The sequence below is a fragment of the Pseudopipra pipra genome, chromosome 10, assembly GCF_036250125.1.
Source record: "Pseudopipra pipra isolate bDixPip1 chromosome 10, bDixPip1.hap1, whole genome shotgun sequence".
Taxonomy (NCBI): domain Eukaryota; kingdom Metazoa; phylum Chordata; class Aves; order Passeriformes; family Pipridae; genus Pseudopipra; species Pseudopipra pipra.
The window spans coordinates 1,232,758-1,249,805 of NC_087558.1; the positions used below are offsets into that span (position 1 = coordinate 1,232,758).

At 45.7% G+C, this 17,048-nt stretch overlaps 1 protein-coding gene across 1 annotated transcript in view; it reads left to right on the forward strand.

The window, feature by feature from the left end:
• LEKR1 (leucine, glutamate and lysine rich 1) overlaps positions 1 to 17,048 on the forward strand; it is a 34,494-nt gene that overhangs the window by 14,207 nt on the left and 3,239 nt on the right. The window contains exons 5-11 of the mRNA XM_064665707.1: positions 2,734 to 2,919; positions 10,047 to 10,128; positions 11,650 to 11,727; positions 11,964 to 12,167; positions 13,270 to 13,363; positions 15,664 to 15,816; positions 16,747 to 17,046. Coding sequence (XP_064521777.1) covers positions 2,734 to 2,919; positions 10,047 to 10,128; positions 11,650 to 11,727; positions 11,964 to 12,167; positions 13,270 to 13,363; positions 15,664 to 15,816; positions 16,747 to 17,046 — 1,097 coding nt within the window. The remainder of the gene's footprint in view (positions 1 to 2,733; positions 2,920 to 10,046; positions 10,129 to 11,649; positions 11,728 to 11,963; positions 12,168 to 13,269; positions 13,364 to 15,663; positions 15,817 to 16,746; positions 17,047 to 17,048) is intronic.

Consider the following 17,048-nt stretch of genomic DNA (forward strand, 5'->3'; position numbering starts at 1 on the left):
CCTAACTCCACTGTCAAGGCAGTTGGTACATGTTTTATATACAAAGTTTAAACACTTTCTGTGGTGCAGATATTTTCATTATCTATAATCTTTCCCAACTACTCCACACTTAAATCCATTTACTGTGAGACTAAATGATGTAAATACCAAAAGATTTGATATCTTATACTATTTCCTACTTGCCATTCATTAACCAAGGCTGGTTAAAGTACATATATAAGAGCTTTTAGAAACTGTTTTCAAGCTAACCAAGCAAAACTGGTCGAAAGAGCAGCCCCTCTGTAGCATTTTTTGTCCCAAAATCTGAATGTTCTGAAAAGCTTGTTGCAAAACCAGTAAAATAAACAAAAAAATTACTGTATGTTAATATCTTATCATATGTTAATCATGAACAACAGAACATAAAAGCTTTTAAATGGCATTCACAGGCCAAAAAAAATATGTGAGACTAAACTGTTTTGATTTAGAAAGCTGGATTTAAGGATGGGTGTAATGTTCACAGTCACAATATTCACCAGGCTCAAGTGGGATATGTTGGATGAGGGATGTGTGAGAATGGCACCACTCCTGCTTCCGTACAGAAACTCTGTGTATTTGGAGTATTACACAAATAAACCAGGGAATACTCCAGAAAAGAAGCTTGGAGATGTGTGGCTCTCTTTGAGCCTGCAGATGTCTGCAGGAACACGTTCACATTCCCTTTTTCAGCAGGGAATGAGCACAGGAAGAGAGGGATCCTCAGGACACACCATCCTTCCTGTGCTCAGAGGAGGTGACTCATGAATCCCAACATACTGACACTGATACACTGATTGTTCTTACAAACAGTGAGTACTAAGGAGGGGGTTTCTGGTCACGCTCATCTCCAGCAGGGAAGAGCCCCTGATTTGGGGCTCAGGACCCTCCAACTCTCCCTTGGGGGCTCAGGACCCTCCAACTCTGCCTGTGCTACTCAGTGGGTTCGTGCCTGCTTCCCCCAGGCACAGCTGCCCCCTGATTCCTTCCCAGTGGGAACAAAGCCATCATTGAAAACATCCCAATTCCCTGCAGTGTCACAGGAAGCACAGGCTGCTGGGCAGCTGGGATGGCAGAGAAAGCCCCATTTTCTGAGCTGCTCCACACACACAGGTTTCACTCAAGCTGTGGCTTTGCACTGGAGTTCTCAGTTCTCTCTGTGTGGGAGAGGCACATCACCCACCCTGCCCTTACCTCCCCTCTCCCAAGGATGGGAAGCATGATGGAAAGGATGACAGCAGCTCACCTACTTCTTTGGACCTTAGACCCCTGATCAGACTGACCCCCAGAGCTCAAGGAGTTGGACAAGGCTCTCAGGCACGTGGTGGGGTTGTTGGGGTGTCCTGTGCAGGGCCAGCAGTTGGACTTATCCTTGTAGGTCCCTTCCAACTCAGGATATTCTGTAATTCTGTGACACAGCAACTCATCCTCTCACACACACTGAAAAACTGGAAGGGAAGGAATTCACCTGTAAATATTATATCCCCAGGCCTCTAAAGCTGTAGCAGTCAGCACAGGGCCTCTTTGGGTGCTCTGGATGTTCCAGTCCCTAATCACACTACCACAGACTCTTTTCAGCAAAACTAACCTCGTCTGAGGCAGAGCAAAACCAGTGCCCAGGGATCAGTTTGTGTTCCCAGCCTGGGGGCTGGGCACGACCCTTCCCAAACAACCCCTGATTGTGCCCAGCTCTCTGCTCCTGAAGGACACCCTTGTTCCAGCGGGAAGCAGGGTGTGGCCAAGGGAGTTATTCCCAGCCTGTGGGCTGCTCTGTGCCCCTTCAATCCCAAAGACCTCTCAGATAAAACCAGCTGGATTTGGGTATGGCTTGTTCTCACTCAGACATGGGAGGAGGGAGTAGTTGCTGCATGTTGGGTGTAGGTTTGCTCATGAATTCAAGGTGACCTGAGGAATAAAGCAGTAGGTTGGCCAAGGGAAGGGGTGCAGCCTCTCCACACATTTGGGAGGCAACACTGCAGGACCCTCCAGCAGCTCCCAAAAGGATGTTATACCATCACCCTACAGTCTCCTGTGTGTAAAACAGTGAGAAAAACTGGTAGTAGGAGGCACAAGGCAAGTGAAAATGTCTCCAAGTCTTTGTGTTGCAATCACAGCTCAGAGTAAGTCTATTACTGGTGTTTAAAATGTTGGTAAGTATTTCTATCGCTTCCAAAAGAGTTGTAGCATAATTGTTTAAGAAATAATGATGTTCCCAGGGCTGGAGCCCCTCTGGAGCCAGGCTGGGAGAGCTGGGGGTGTTGACCTGGAGAAGGCTCCAGGGAGACCTGAGAGCCCCTTGCAGGGCCTAAAGGGTCTCCAGGAGAGCTGGAGAGGGACTGGGGACAAGGGATGGAGGGACAGGACAAGGGGGAATGGCTTCCCACTGCCAGAGAGGAGGGTTAGATGGGATATTGGGAAGGAATTGCTGTCTGTGAGGGTGGGGAGGCCCTGGCACAGGTTGCCCAGAGAAGCTGTGGCTGCCCCATCCCTGGAGTGTCCAAGGCCAGGCTGGATGGGGCTTGGAGCAACCTGGGCTAGTGGAAGGTGTCCCTGCCCATGGCAGGGGTGGGACAGGATGGGTTTTGAGGTTCCTCCCAACCCAAACCATTCCATGATTCTGTGAGTACTGAAGTCCTACAGTCTAAAAACAGGTGTCATATTTTTAGTGGGGAAGGTAAATTCGACAGCAGCTTTTACAATTTCTTGTTTCCTCCTCAGAAATACCCAAATTGAATCAAAGATTGGCAAAATCCCAGAGGGAGAACGAATGTCTGCAGGAGAAGGTCAAACACCTGACAGGGGTGGCCGACACAGTTGAGCTGAAAACCCAACAGCTCCAAACTTCCCTTCAGCAAGGGAACGAGCTCCAGAGCAGGTGCCGTGAGCTGCAGAAGGAGACATTGGGTAAGAAAATGTTGACGTTTCTAGCAAAATTCCAAGGGGAAAAAATGCCAAAAAAAGAAGTCTTTAAAAGCACTGAAGTTGTGGCTGGTACTGTGAAAAGACTGAACAGGACTGAGCAGGACTTTTGGCTCTCAGGACTGAACAGCAGCCAAGCCAGGCTCCTTTAGAGTCATTAAACAGGAGACTCTCTAATGATTTGCCCTTGATTGTGTGTCCTCTTGAAAACTGCAAGAACAGTGACAGCACTTGAAATTATAATAATATAAATTCTACTATCTTGGGAGCTCTGTAGAGACAATAACTCGTTATAAAAAGATGATTTATATTGGTATCTCCTGAGTCATTTTCTCTTGCATTCACAGCACTGGCTCAGGGATATTTTAAGACCTTGGAAACACATCTAGAGGTTGTGCTGTTCTGGGCACAGCTCTGAGTCATCAGATTGGCACAGCAGTTCCCAGCCTGCCTTATGCTCAGTGTGTGGGGTCAGGTTTAAAGCAGGGGGTCTCAGGGATGGGCACCATGGAGGAGTTTTGCTGCTCCTTCAGTGCCTGTGAAGATCTCAGATATGAGACTGCAGGGACCATCCAGCCAGCCAGGGAAGTGCAGCTTCCTGGGGAGGTGACAGCAGGTGCAGAGGGGAATCAGAAGAGCCTTTCCCTGCTCCCCACTGGCCCAGCCCCAGGTGACTCAGGATCACAGGGGGTTTGTGGAGTTGGTTCCTCAGCGGAGCAGCAGCTCCCAAGTCCTTCCCGGGACTTCAGTTCCAGTTTCTGTTCTCCTGCTGCAGAGAATCCCGGGAGGGGAGGGCACAGACTGTGCTTTTGGTGGTGTGTCATCACCAGAGCTCAGCCAGCTCTACCAAAAGAGAAGTTGATGGAAGTCCCCCCTGTAAGTGCTTCACTCTGGCCCCACAAATCCTGGGTTTATATCCGTGTCAGCACCACTGGTGGAATTTGTTCTACAGTTTAGTCTCTGCATTTCCCTGGAAGTGTCCAAGGCCAGGTTGGACAGGGGTCAGAGCAACCTGGGACAGTGGAAGGTGTCCCTGCCCATGGCAGGGGGTGGAACAAGATGAGCTTTGAGCTCCCTTCCAAAATTGCTCCTTTCATCCAGGCTCCTCCTCCGAGTTAACCTGGGGAGGGCGTTTGGGATCCAGACATTTGGGATCCATCTCCCACCGGTTCTGCTGCTCTGGGAATTCAGTGTTAATACGAACAACTAGAGAGTTATGGTTTTGAGGAGAAAAAAACCATGGGATTTGTTGAACTAAATTCCCATTTTTCACTTTCATGTGACATAATTGGAAGGGAAAGCTCTTGAAATCAACCTGAAATGTTAGAATATTCTGAAAAAGCTTTATCCATGCTCTTTTATTTATTAATTTTCACTGCTGGCATTGATGTGAGACCTAACCAAGACCTACCATCTCTGGGGTTGTCTTTTTTTTTTATCCCTCTCCACTTCAAAGGAATATTTTGGAAGCTGCTTGTTTATGTTTATAAAGAGAATTGAAAATTTGTAGTGAAACTTGAAATAGTGGACATTTTATGGAGAAAACACAGCTAGAACATCACAGATGGAATTCATACAGAGTATTAGGACTCTGCAAGATCTTAATGAACAGTAAAAAGCTCAGCTAAACTGGTTGATGCTGAGGCATATATGAGGCATTTTTAAATGTATTAATAAAAATATAGCACTTACTTGATAATAAATCAGTTATTAAGAAGCAGTACGAGGTTTGATGTGGATATCCAGAAGATTTCAAGGCAGGAAAACTGCTGGCTCAGGCATTTTGGTTCTGCCCTTCCTGAGTGGGTCATTAAAACACAAATCCATGAGGATTCGAAGGGGTCTGGCCTAGGGAACACGTTGCTGGATTTGGGTAATAAACCCAGTTAATGCACTGCTGATAAAAATGTTCTCTTTGAAATATAAAACATGATTTTCTCCATAAACAAGCATTAAATATGAGTTTGCCAATGTATTAAAGTAAATTAGTGGGAACAAACAACAGTCTTGGTGGAAATGAGCTCCAGGGAGTGGATTTATGCTGTCCAAAGTCAGGGTGTAGGAACTCAGTTGGATCCAGGGTGTCCGTGGGTTTGGGGGAGCTTGGTTTGATGGTTTATTTTGCTTTTTTTTTTCCTCCCCCAAACTACTCTAACATCCCTCTTTGGTACTGAAATAGTTCAATGCTCCAGGGAGAAAACCCCAAACCACCAGGATTTGTGATTTCCATTCTTTTAAGGATTCTCCTTTCAGCAACCAATATTTTGAAGATTCTTCTCTTGCTCATTTATCATAAAATTGTAGATTATTGACTATTTCCTGTGATAGCAGGCATTTGCAAGAGCAGAAACTGAGCAGTAGTTTCAACTGTTGTTTCTTTGTGCTCGTGCTTGTTGTGACTTCCTGAAAATTCCCTTTGTGGGGGACTTGTGGGTTCAGTTTGTTGGTGTCACAGCCCTTTCCAGCCTCTCAGAGCATCACCCAGTGAGTGGGAGAGGGCAGGTCTTGACAAATGCTCAGCACAGGGTAAGGTCTGGTGAATAATTGTCTAATCAAAGACTCACAGAACTAAAAATCAATAATTGGGATGGTGTCTGTGTATCTTTAGGGCTGGGAGCAGCAGAGCTTCAGCAGCACGTGCTCCTCAAAGAGAGGAGTTGATCCTTGTGCTTTCGTTTCATTACCAGCCAAATCCTTTCCTCCACTTAATCACAGATAAAGAATCATTTTTCTTCCCAGAGGCCTTGTGGTTTTTCTCTAGCTCATTTATAGTTTCAGGCTTTACCCCTTTATGGGCTGAAATTGCTGGTGATGCACATGAAATGTGAATTTTCAATCTTTTGGTGCTCGTGCTCCATGGGCTACTTCAGTTCCTAAATATAAACTTAGTGGTCTGCTGACATAATGAGAGATGATGGAAACTTGCAGGCAGCTGGAGGAGGGACTGGAACTTGGATTGGGAATGTTAGCACTGCTCATGGAAAGAAGGAGCAGTGTTTTCATCCCGGCGAAGTGCCTTTAATGCCACTTTAAAGACCTCTTTGAAGAGCTTTGAAAATCCAAAGAGGGAATAGTTTCCTGCAGTTTTAGGTAGGCTACAGTTCAAACGGCCACTTTTCATGCTGCAAGTGCTGTTGAAATACATTTTTTATTAATTCCAGCTGTGGTAGGAAGAATTGGAAGGGAGGGAGCCGGGGAATGCAGGGCTGGTGCTGGAGCAGAGTGTGACGAGGCAATGGCTCATTAGTGCTTTTCAACAGCCTCACAGTGGAAGAGGAAGCAGATGAATAGGATGGAAAACAGCACCCAAGTTCCCTTCCAGGAGGGGTTGGGATGAGGCTCTGTTTGAGTTCCACTGACTTACAGAAGGGCCTCACTTTGCTTCTGGAGGAAAAGGAGGAATCCACGTTCTCCTGTGGCCACAGACTGGGATACCTGGGAATATTCAGCCTGGAGAAGAGAAGGCTCCAGGGAGACTTTAAAGCCCCTTCCAGTGCCTAGAGGGGCTCCAAGAAAGCTGGAGAGGAACTGACTGCAGGGCTAGGAGACCCTCCAGCCTTGGATCTGAACAAAAGCACAGGTCTGGCTTTGGCAGAGATTCTTCTCTGGGCTGAAGGGTGAGCTTTGCCACCCCAGAGGTCCATGAAGCTGTGCCTGAACTGTGATGAGAATTCCATAAAGCTTGATGAAATAAAAAATGCTGTGATCTGGGATTCTTCTGGCACTGCTAGTTTGCTGGCAGTGCCCTGAGTTCGTGGTGAGCAGGACGAGGGCACACGTGGAGCCCACACAGCCCTTGTGCTTCCCAGTGGGAGCGTGACCGGGGCTGCCCCGGTGGCACAGTGACTATGGGATGAGTCAGAGCTTGTCCTGTGTACACCAAACCAGCTGCCTGATTTTCCCCAAACCACGCTGAAATGAAGGGAAAATGAAACCAACCCCTCCCTGAGCCGTTCTCTGTGTGATGCAGAGATGTGAGGAAGGAGCAGCTCCTCTTGTCTGCAGTGCCCGGCCAGGCAGCGAGGAGCAGGCTGGGTTTCTCACCTTGAAAACACGTGGGCTCTGTAGACATGCATTTATTTTTGGTAGGCACAGTCATTTTAGACCAGAGACTCACTGACATGGAACAGGTTCCCCCCTGACTGCCAGGACCTGCTGTGCTGGGCTTCTGTCCCTGGGCTGCTGCCCAGGAGGGTCTCAGGTGCTGGTGGGGGACTGCACATCCTCAGTGCCAAATCCAGGGTCCCCAACACAGGAAGGACATGGAACTGTTGGAGCAAGTCCAGAGGAGGGTCACCAAGTTGATTGAGAGGTGGAGCACCTCTGCTGTGAGGAAAGGCTGGGAGAGTTGGGATTGTTCAGTCTGGAGAAGTTTCGAGGTGACTTAATTGTGGCCTTGCAGTGCCTGAAGGGGCTACAGGAAAGATGGAGAGAGACTGTTTATAAGGCATGGGGTGACAGGACAAGGGGGAATGGCTTCAAACTGCCAGAGAACAGGGTTATATGGGATATTGGGAAGGAATTCTTGGCTGTGAGGGTGGGGAGGCCCTGGCACAGGTTGCCCAGAGAAGCTGTGGCTGCCCCTGGAACCCTGGAAGTGTCCAAGGCCAGGTTGGATGGGGCTTGGAGCAACCTGGGACAGTGGAAGGTGTCCCTGCCCATGGCAGGGGTGGGACTGGATGGGCTTTAAGGCCCCTTGCCACCCAAAGCTTTCTGGGATTCTGTGAGGATTCTCTGATCTATCTGAGCTGTGCACACAAACCTCCCTAGAAAGTCTTAAGTACAGAAAAATAGTCACCCTTTCCTTACGTGTGTATCAACCACTGAGCTTTTGGTTAGATGAGACCAAGATTGTCAGAAATTATCTTGGTTTTTTTTGTAGGTTTTGCAGGAAAAGTAGATAATTACACAGCTCTATCATGCATGCTTCTGATCTGATCTCCCTGGGAATCTGTTAGGAATTAGCTGGGCAGTTGATGGCTTCCAGAGTGGCTGCTTACTGCTTATTTGTTTTATTTTTCACTGAAAACTTTACCAGGTTTTGCTATTTCCCACCAGAGTCTGGAGCCTGTGCCCTTGGATGCAAACTGGGTGGCTGAATTCCTGAAAGCCAGTTCTGAGCAGGCTCTGTGCTGGGTGTTTTGAGGCTGCACTGATGGGAATTCACCCAAGGAAGAGGAAGCAGCTTTGGTTCTGTTTCTTTGGTTCTTCCTGTCTCTGTGCACGTTCTGTGCTCTGTCCCCTCGGTCTCTGTCACAGCAGAGTCCCACTGAAAGGTTACTGCAAGGTTAATGACTACGGTGAGGTCCTTTCTGAGTCAAAAAATAACTAAAATTAAACACCAGTGATACCGAGATGGTTTTGGACTGAAGGTTTTTGAGATGTGGTTCCTCAAACTTTAAAGCGAGTATCAGTCTTACAGAGCCTCGATGCTTTCCGTTGGGTTTGCATGTTTTGCAATGTGCTTTGTTTTCATTACCAGAGAACATTTTTACATAGTCATTTGAATACATTTTCCTTTATTCAGCAAGTTTTCAGCATAAGTTTTCATTTGTATTACCATTCTGCTTATTAGTTTCCTCATTTTGCCATGTTTTTCATTGAAATCTCTATTATTTAGTCTCTGTGGGTGTGGGTCTGATTCCCCAGACTTTCTACTCTCCTGGTGACTTTGGTGGGAATTCTCCCTAGAGAAAACTTGCAGAAACCCTCTGTGTAATTAAATCCATCTACTCCCTCATGAAAAACTCCTGTGCCTGCTCAGTGAATATAAAAACTTCTGAAAACAGATTGAGTGAAAGAAGAAACAGCACTGGAAGGGACCACCCAAAGCACTAGAACCAAAATAAGCATCATCCCTCTCCTTTTCCTTTATCCCAGAACTTGTGTCCATATTCCCACATGGAGGAAGAGGAAAAAATGCCACAGTTATTAATGATTGCCAGAGATCTTCTGTAATACCAATTGTAAAAATTGTCAGATGTTTGGGCAAACCTTCTCCTCGGCAGCCTGTGAGGAGGGCAGGGGCTCTGCTCTCTCTGCTGTCCAGCTACAGTGATCTGGGCTAAATCTGTCCTCCCAAAGTCACGTTCCTGCTCTGGGGGTGAGGTTGTTCCCAGTGCTCTGCCTCACATCTGCTTGGCAGCTGAAGCCAAAGTTTCCCCTTTTTCTGTGGAATTCCGAGCCGTTGGCTCCACGAGGCAGTGTCAGGATGGATGACAGGAAATGCAAGTTGGGTTCTTTGGCCTTGGAGGAGGGTGCAGGGCAATCCATTGCTGAGGGAGGCCCAGGGGGAGGAAGCAGAAGGGGCTGCAGGTGGTCTGGTGTGTCCTGCGTGTGCGGGGCCACGACGTCCCGCTCGGAGAGAGGGGAGGATGCCACCAACCATCCCAGCTTGGGCCGGGCTCTGCTGGGCAGGGTTGGATGGCAGAGGGGCTGCAGGGCTTTGGTGACAAGGGGAGTTTCTCAGGGAAACCTTAAAAACAGCTGAGAGGAAGTTTTGGCCAGAAGAGAGTCACACAAACAAGGGGTTTAAGAGTGACCGGGGATTTATCTCGGCGGGTTCAACACGGGATGGATGTTCTGTGGTTCATTCCCAGGGAACTGAGGGAAAACAAGGTTGGCTTTTCAGGCACAGAACTGAAACAGGGAGGGGGTAGTGAAGGATTATAAACTGCTGGTTGCCAGGGGTTTTGAGGAGCAGCTGAGCTGCTCTCATCACTTGCTGTGGTCACACAAGACCATCACTGAGCACGGCTGACCTCAGCCCACCTTCCACTGATTTCATGGAACCAAAGCACCCAAGGACTTGGTGTCACAGGTGTGTTATGCAAAAATATGGTTGATTTGTTTTGGCATTGGTGGAGTAGAAGGTGCTTCTATAAATAACTTCCATCATTTTTTGCAAGGGCTTAGTCAAGGCCAAGGAAATTTGAACTTTCTCTTCCAAAGGCTCTTTCTGAAGGCTGATAGTTTGGGGATGGATCTGACAGCTCCTGTGTGAGGTGGAACTGGGGATCCACGGGTCTGAGGTGGAAACAAACCACAGTGTGGACAAAGGTGAATATATTTTAGAATAACTGGAGACACAAACCCCACGTTTCTGCTTTCAGATTTAACAAATCAAGTGGAGACAACTGGGCTGCAGCTGCAGAAGGTGACGGCCGAGCTGGACCACTACAAGAAGCTGTTAATGTAAGGTTCCCATCCCTGGATCCTTCCCCACTGCACAGAAAGAGGCATCAAACCACTGCTGTCCACCAAGTGCTGCTTGTCACGATGACTTGAGAAGGTTTTGACCAGCAGAGGAAATATTTTTTCCTCATGTTATGATTTCTAAGCAGTAGTGTTTTTACAAGGAAATGTAGTAACAGGACTAGGGGGCATGGCTTCCCAGTGCCAAAGGGCAGGGTTAGATGGGATATTGGAAAGGAGTTCTTGGCTGGGAGGGTGGCACAGGTTGTCCAGAGAAGCTGAGGCTGCCCCTGGATCCCTGGAAGTGTCCAAGGCCAGGTTGGAGCAACCTGGGCTAGTGGAAGGTGTCCCTGCCCATGGCAGGGTGGAACTGGGTGGGCTTTAATGTCCCTTCCAACCCAAACCAGTCTGGGATTCTGGGATTTTACACTGTAGGTTTGGGATAGAAGGTTTTTATTGCCATAAAACGAATCACAAAGTTTAGTATTTAATCAGTGGCTACAATTGCTTTCTTTATCTGCCCCCCAAGTGTGAGTTTGCTGTGACTCTGCCCCACACCCCATGTCCTGCCCCGCTGGAATTTCACTGTGTCATGCCTGTGTTTTAATGAAGAATGAGCAAAACCTAAATTAATAGAGCAAAAAAAAGACTGTCATCAAAAATAGACTGTCATCCACAATAGAATGTCACCAACAATGGAATGTCATCTACAATAGAATGTCATCCACAACAGACTGTCACCAGCTCCTTGTCAGAGCCAACTGCAGCAGGTGCCTGGAAAGAGAAGCTCCCAGAGCTCCATCTCACAGTCCCAGCTCAAATATTTAGCTCAAGAGTGAGGAACTGGTTCTGCCAATGTCAAGACCAGCTGTCATCCCTCCTTTCCCACGTTTTCCTGAAATTTAAACAGGGTTCAGGCTGTTCTGCTCTGGACTTTCTGGTTTCAGTTCCTGTGTTCAGGGGTCTGACCACAGCCGAGTGGCAAATATTTGGAATGCTTAGCAACAACGTATTTTAGTGATAATGTAAGGATTGAGTGTGGAAAAAAGATGTCATGGACATGGTTAAATAAACAGGGAGGGCTTTCCAAATGTAATATTAAAATTTCAATGCAATATGGGCACAATTTCATAAAATAACATATTCTATATCTGTTTAAATGTAAATATGAAGCTTAACCATGGTTATTAATTGGTGAAATGATGACATAATGACACAAAACCTGCAGTTTCCAGCCCTTTCACCTACAAGATTGCTATTTGTTCAATTTTATTAATTTTTCCCTCAAAACTTTCATCATTGTTTGCAACATTTGTGATCCTGCTCAGGCTGAGATGACAATGGAAGTGGAACTTCCAGTTATGACAAATCTTACCTGGAGCTGAAAGAACTTTCTGTTTGTGGCCTTTTGACCGAAATAGAAAATGCAGGTTGGGTAATACACCCAGAAGTGATGTCCAGGTTGTGCAGGAGCAAAGGCTCATTTCTCTGGATAACACACTTTTTGGAATGTTTTTTTAGGATGAAATCAACAGAACTTGAAGTCTGTCAAAATGAACTGAAAAAGATGAAATACGAAAATGGAATTTCTGAGTCGAGGTAAATGCTGAAATGATATTTCATAATACCTTTTTCTGAACAGGAGAGCAAAAATGGTCTGATTTCAAAGCAATTTTATACAATATTTTTTCCTATTTTTCTGTGAAGTCATCAGATTTACCTTTTTAACAAATACATCGGGGATTTTTGTCTAACATTTAATTTTCCAAATTATTTCTGTCTGTAACCAAGAATACAGTCACTGCAATGCTGATACTTTCTTACTTCACCTGCAGGCTCACCAAAGAGCTCAAGGAAAAGGAGGAATCCCTTCTGATTTGCCAACAAGTCTGCAAACATTTACAGGAGGAAGTGGCTGAGAAGGAGAGGAAAGAAGAAGACCTGAAAAGAAGAACTGGGCGATCAGAGAGTGAACTGGAGACACTGAAAACTCTGCTGAGCCAAACAGAGGAGGAGGTGGTGATGCTGAAACAGGAGAGGTAATGGGAGCTGGGCTGAAGTGGTCCTGAAAATTCCTGACAGTTTGGAATTCATCAGATTGGTTTTTTAATTATTGAAAGAGAAACAAAACTTGAATGGTAAAAAAAAAAAAAAGAAAAGAAAAGAAAAAATCCTGCTAAAAAAAAATAGGAGGGAAAAAGCCCTGCTTGGCTCTCCAGGGCTTCAGCTCAAGCTTAATCAAACCCCCCTCTGGGGCAGCTGTTCCAGCTGTGCCAGAGGTACAGGGAATATTCTTTACATTTATCTTTAAATACAAAACCCTCTTGGTGCCTCTTGGCATTTTGAAATGGTCACAACGAGCCCATGGTTGTCAGGGATGAAACTGGGTATGTAGATTATGGTCAAGGTAATTAAGAAGTATGGATTTAGGTTGGTAAGTCTAAAGCAAAGGTGCTCAAAGGAGATCCCATTCCAGGGAAAATAACCCTCAGAAGCTCAGTGCTTTATTTTCCACATCTGACAAGTAATTCCAGGGGAAAAGGCAGCTTTGTTCATAGCTGAGAACCTTCAAAATCAGGCTGAACTGGTGGGAAGTTGCCCTTACACTTAACCAAGTACCAGATAATATCCAAGGGCCTGGAGTATTGGAATAGTTATGGCATTTTATGGTGTACAAGTTGCTAATAACATAAATTACAAGAATTTAAGCTCTCCAGGAGTTTTGCTTTACAAGGCATCACATAACAAACAGTAACTTAACAGCAGAAAGCACTCAGTGGTTTTAATTCCAAACACCCCACAATTTTTTAATCAATGATAGCAGTTGTTCTGAGTTCACTAAGTGCCATTTCTGGTTTGAATAGTGTAAGTTTTTCTGTGTTCTTCAAAATTTGACTTGAGAAATACTGAAGAAATATTAAGATGTCGTTTGAGGTGGAAGGAAGATGAGCTGCAGCATTTTCTGTGAAGCATGGAATTGATGGAGCGAGTGGTGGCACTGTGGGAATGCTGAGGAGTGATCCTGCTGTGCCTCCAGGCAGGATTCCTGGGGGTTATTGCACAGAGTGCTGGACAAAAGGGAGAGGAATTGCACCCCTGTGGCTGGAGCTCAGCCTCACATCCCGTTGGTGTGGTTTCCAGGGAGCTGATGGTGGTTTCCCACCAGACCAGGACGGAGCAGCTGCAGGAAGCGCTGAGGCAGAAGATGAGGAGTGAGGAGACCTGGAGGGAGAAGGTAACCCTGGATGGGCCCCTGGCACCCTCTGCCTCCTGCTTTGTTTGGGGTATTTTCTGTTGTCACAGTGGTCACAGTGAGCACAGTGAGGCAGGGACTGATCTCCTCAAGTGCCAGGTGTCCTGAAATCCTGGGATCATGGAATGGTCTGGGTTGGAAGGGACTCAGCCAAAAATCAGTTGATTTCTGTCAGGAACACACGAGTCCTTGTTGCCCACGAACTCTGGGTTTGCTGGTTCCTCAGACCCATAAATTTACAGGAAATTTGTTTTGGGGAACCTCCTATTTCCTAAACCACATTTAATGTATTTTGAAGTTCATAGAATCATAAAATCATGGACTGGTTTGGGTTGGAGGGACCTTAAAGCCCATCCAGTTCCACCCCCTGCCATGGGCAGGGACACTTTGCACTAGCCCAGGTTGCTCCAAGCCCTGTCCAGCCTGGCCTTGGACACTTCCAGGGATCCAGGGGCAGCCACAACTTGTCAACAATATCCTTTGTACAAGGAGTTTTCTTGCCAGTCTCCTCCAGTGGGATTTGGGAAGCTGTTTACCATAAACAACTGCCACTGTGTCAACTGTGTTCTCCTCTGCAACTTCTGCCACGAGCACCAAAAAACCCCAAACTGAACACAGGAAATTAAAAAATATATATATTTATAGTGAAGGAAAATTTAAAAGCAGAGTTGAACAATAGTTCTGACTTGTCTGATTTAATCCTGACATAATTGGTGACTGAAATGACTGTATTTTTTGCTTCAGTGGGTGATAAGTGTCTGAAAGCTTTCCTGAGTCTCTGGGAGATCTGGGGACTGGTAGCAATTAAGATCAGTTCCATCCCTTTGGAAACATCTTCACCTCCATGTCACAGGGTGTAATTTGGGAAGGAGATCACACTGGCTCCATAATCACAGTGTTGTTCAGCCTGACATGGGAACCAGATAAAGATTGGTGGGAGGCAGAGGGAGCAATTACAGCTTTGGGATCATTAAAATGCAGCACAGGGAAGGGCTCCAAAAATGTGCTCAGCAACCAAAAAATCAACAACGTGATAAAGGGACAATGGTTGGTTTGGGTCACTGTGCCATTGGGAGCAGCAAGTGGCCAAGATTTCTGTTCAAAATAGAGATAAACCAGGAATTGTTTTCATTTATTGTTATTATCATTAGTGTAGTAATAATACTAATATATTATATCATTAAAATAATAACAATAAGAAGAAGAAGGAGGAGGAGAAGAGGAGGAAGAAGAGTCTACTTTGAGGGTCTTAAAAATATACCAATTTTAATCTAAACCTTAGTGGGGGATTTGCACCTATTCCACCCCATAGTTGCCTCTATTTTGATTTCAAAAAATAATGAAAATATTTCCAGTTTATTTTTCCCTCCAGAGAAAAGAGTTTAGGGAGATTTGTTATACTTTTGCTCATAATTAGTGTATGAAATTAAGATAATTGTAATTAAGCTCATTCTGGGCTTTTCTTCTTTTAATAATTTGAGGTAATTGGGTTGGAGTTGTGTGCTTGATGTGCCTCTCAGCCTGGTGCAATTAAATCCATTAGAACCCAGCCTGCACAAATAGAACATTAACATCCTGGGTCAGGAAAAGTATTTTCCTAAATACAACCTTCAGTGTTTCCTCCAGAACCCAGGCTCTTCTGTTCAGGAAATTATGGCTGAACTTTCAGGTTTGAGTTTCTGATGTTAATTATTTGAGATGCTTTCAGTGCTGGGATGTTTTACCCAGAATTTGGAACTCGTTCACTTTGGGTTCTCCATTTTTTGAGCCTCGACTGGACAGTGGCCCATTGGCACAGCACAGGTGTCTGAGAGGTTCTGGGGAGGTTCCTCTGATGCTCCTTTCCCTGGATTTCTGGTATTTCCAAGCTTTAAAGTCCCTCCCGACCCAACCCATTCCGTGACTTTGTGGCTGTGTCATTTTGCTGCCTTTGGAACTGGTGCTGACAGAGTTTCACCTCCAGAGCAAACCCTTCCAGCAGGATCATCTGGCTCAGGACCCAGCCAAGGGTTTTGTAATTCAGTGTGTTCATAGTGATTTAGTGTGAGGTCCAGCTGCCTAAATTTAGGGATCCAGAGCCGCTGGAGACTCCTGGGCTGTGACTCTGTGAGCTCTGGAGCAGGAGCGTTCCCTGGCCGGGCTCCAGTGGGTCGGAAGTGTTTGTTCAGTGCCCAGAATCTCAGGCTGCCAAATTCCCCATCACTTCCCTTAAGGCCCTGTTGGAAGGGGAATATATTAGAAGCTGGGCTGCTCTGTGTGACTGAAACCCTCTTGTTCCCCAGCTGGAAATGGATCTGGCCAAAGGAGAGGCTCGGCAGAAAGAGGCCATTCTAAAAGTCAAGGAGGAGGCCAGGGTGGAACTGGACCTGGAGAGGCAGAAACAGCAGGAGCTGATCACAAAGTACCAGCGAGACCACGAGGAGCTGCAGAAGAAGGTGTGGAATGCTCAGGAGAAAACTCCCGTGGCAGCAGATCAGATAAAACTGTTGAAAACCAGAATGGGAAGGAATAAAACCCCCTTTATGTGTCATCCTCTGTCTAGATGATACAGTGTTTTTCCCCAGTCTTAATATAGGACCTGTATTTAATTTATTTTTTTAATGGAACAGGCAAAAAATAACTACTCCAGTTCAAGTGAAATGGGGTGGAAGTTCTTTGTTGTCATATTTTCTCTACCCATCTGTGTCCCTGGATTTCAATTTTCAATCTGACATCATCATTTTGCAAAACCTTGGGACTGTTTCAGACTATGATGAGTTCCCCCAAACCCATCCACGTGGTTTTTCCCCTTCCCAAAGGGCCAGTTCCCACCTTCTGGGCTCTGCTGGAGGTGGCACCAGGTGGGGTTGGCCGTTCCCAGCTCCCCAGAGCTCCAGATTCTTGAGTTTTATGTAGAAATTGAACAATTTTACCTATAACCTTCTCAAAGGATTTGGCACAATTCTTGAGAAATCTGAGGAAAAAGGAATTTGATGAAATTACACTGTTATTTAAAAGTTATGACATTGCACGGTGCTTTAGAGATGAAAAGAACACTTTGCCTTTGTTCACTTGACAAATATTTGGTTGTGATTTTAAGACCCTGAAGAAACACTGACTTGAAATTTTCCCATTTTTACCTCGATTTCTCTGTTTGGTCTTGAACATACTAATTAATCTCTCTGTTCTGAGTGTTGATTAATTACAGCTCTCTGACACCCTCTGAGGGCATTCTGTAAATTCAAAGCATTTTTTTCTCTCTGAGGACATGTGTGTTTGAATTTGTTGGGTTTTTTTTCCTCAAGTCAACATTTGTCTGATATTAATTCTCTCTGTACAAAAATACTGACTGTAGATGAGTGCAGTTTTTGTCTGATCTCGTGCAGATACCAGGTTTAATATCCAGTGCCACCAAGAGCTTAAGGATGGAGACAGAAATCCTTGAGAAGAAGCTCCAGGATGCCCAGATGAAACTTGCAGAGAAAGATGGAGACAAGGAGAAAGAAATTCAGAGCCTTAAAAGACTGATCAGTGAACTTGAATTTCAGCTGACGATGGAAAAGAACAACAATGAATCATTTCTGGATAAACTGAGGAAAGAAATGAAGCACAAGTCAGATGAACTGGAAAAATTAACCCAGGAGAGGACACAGCTGATTCACAGCTTGAGTCAAGTCCAGGAGGAGGT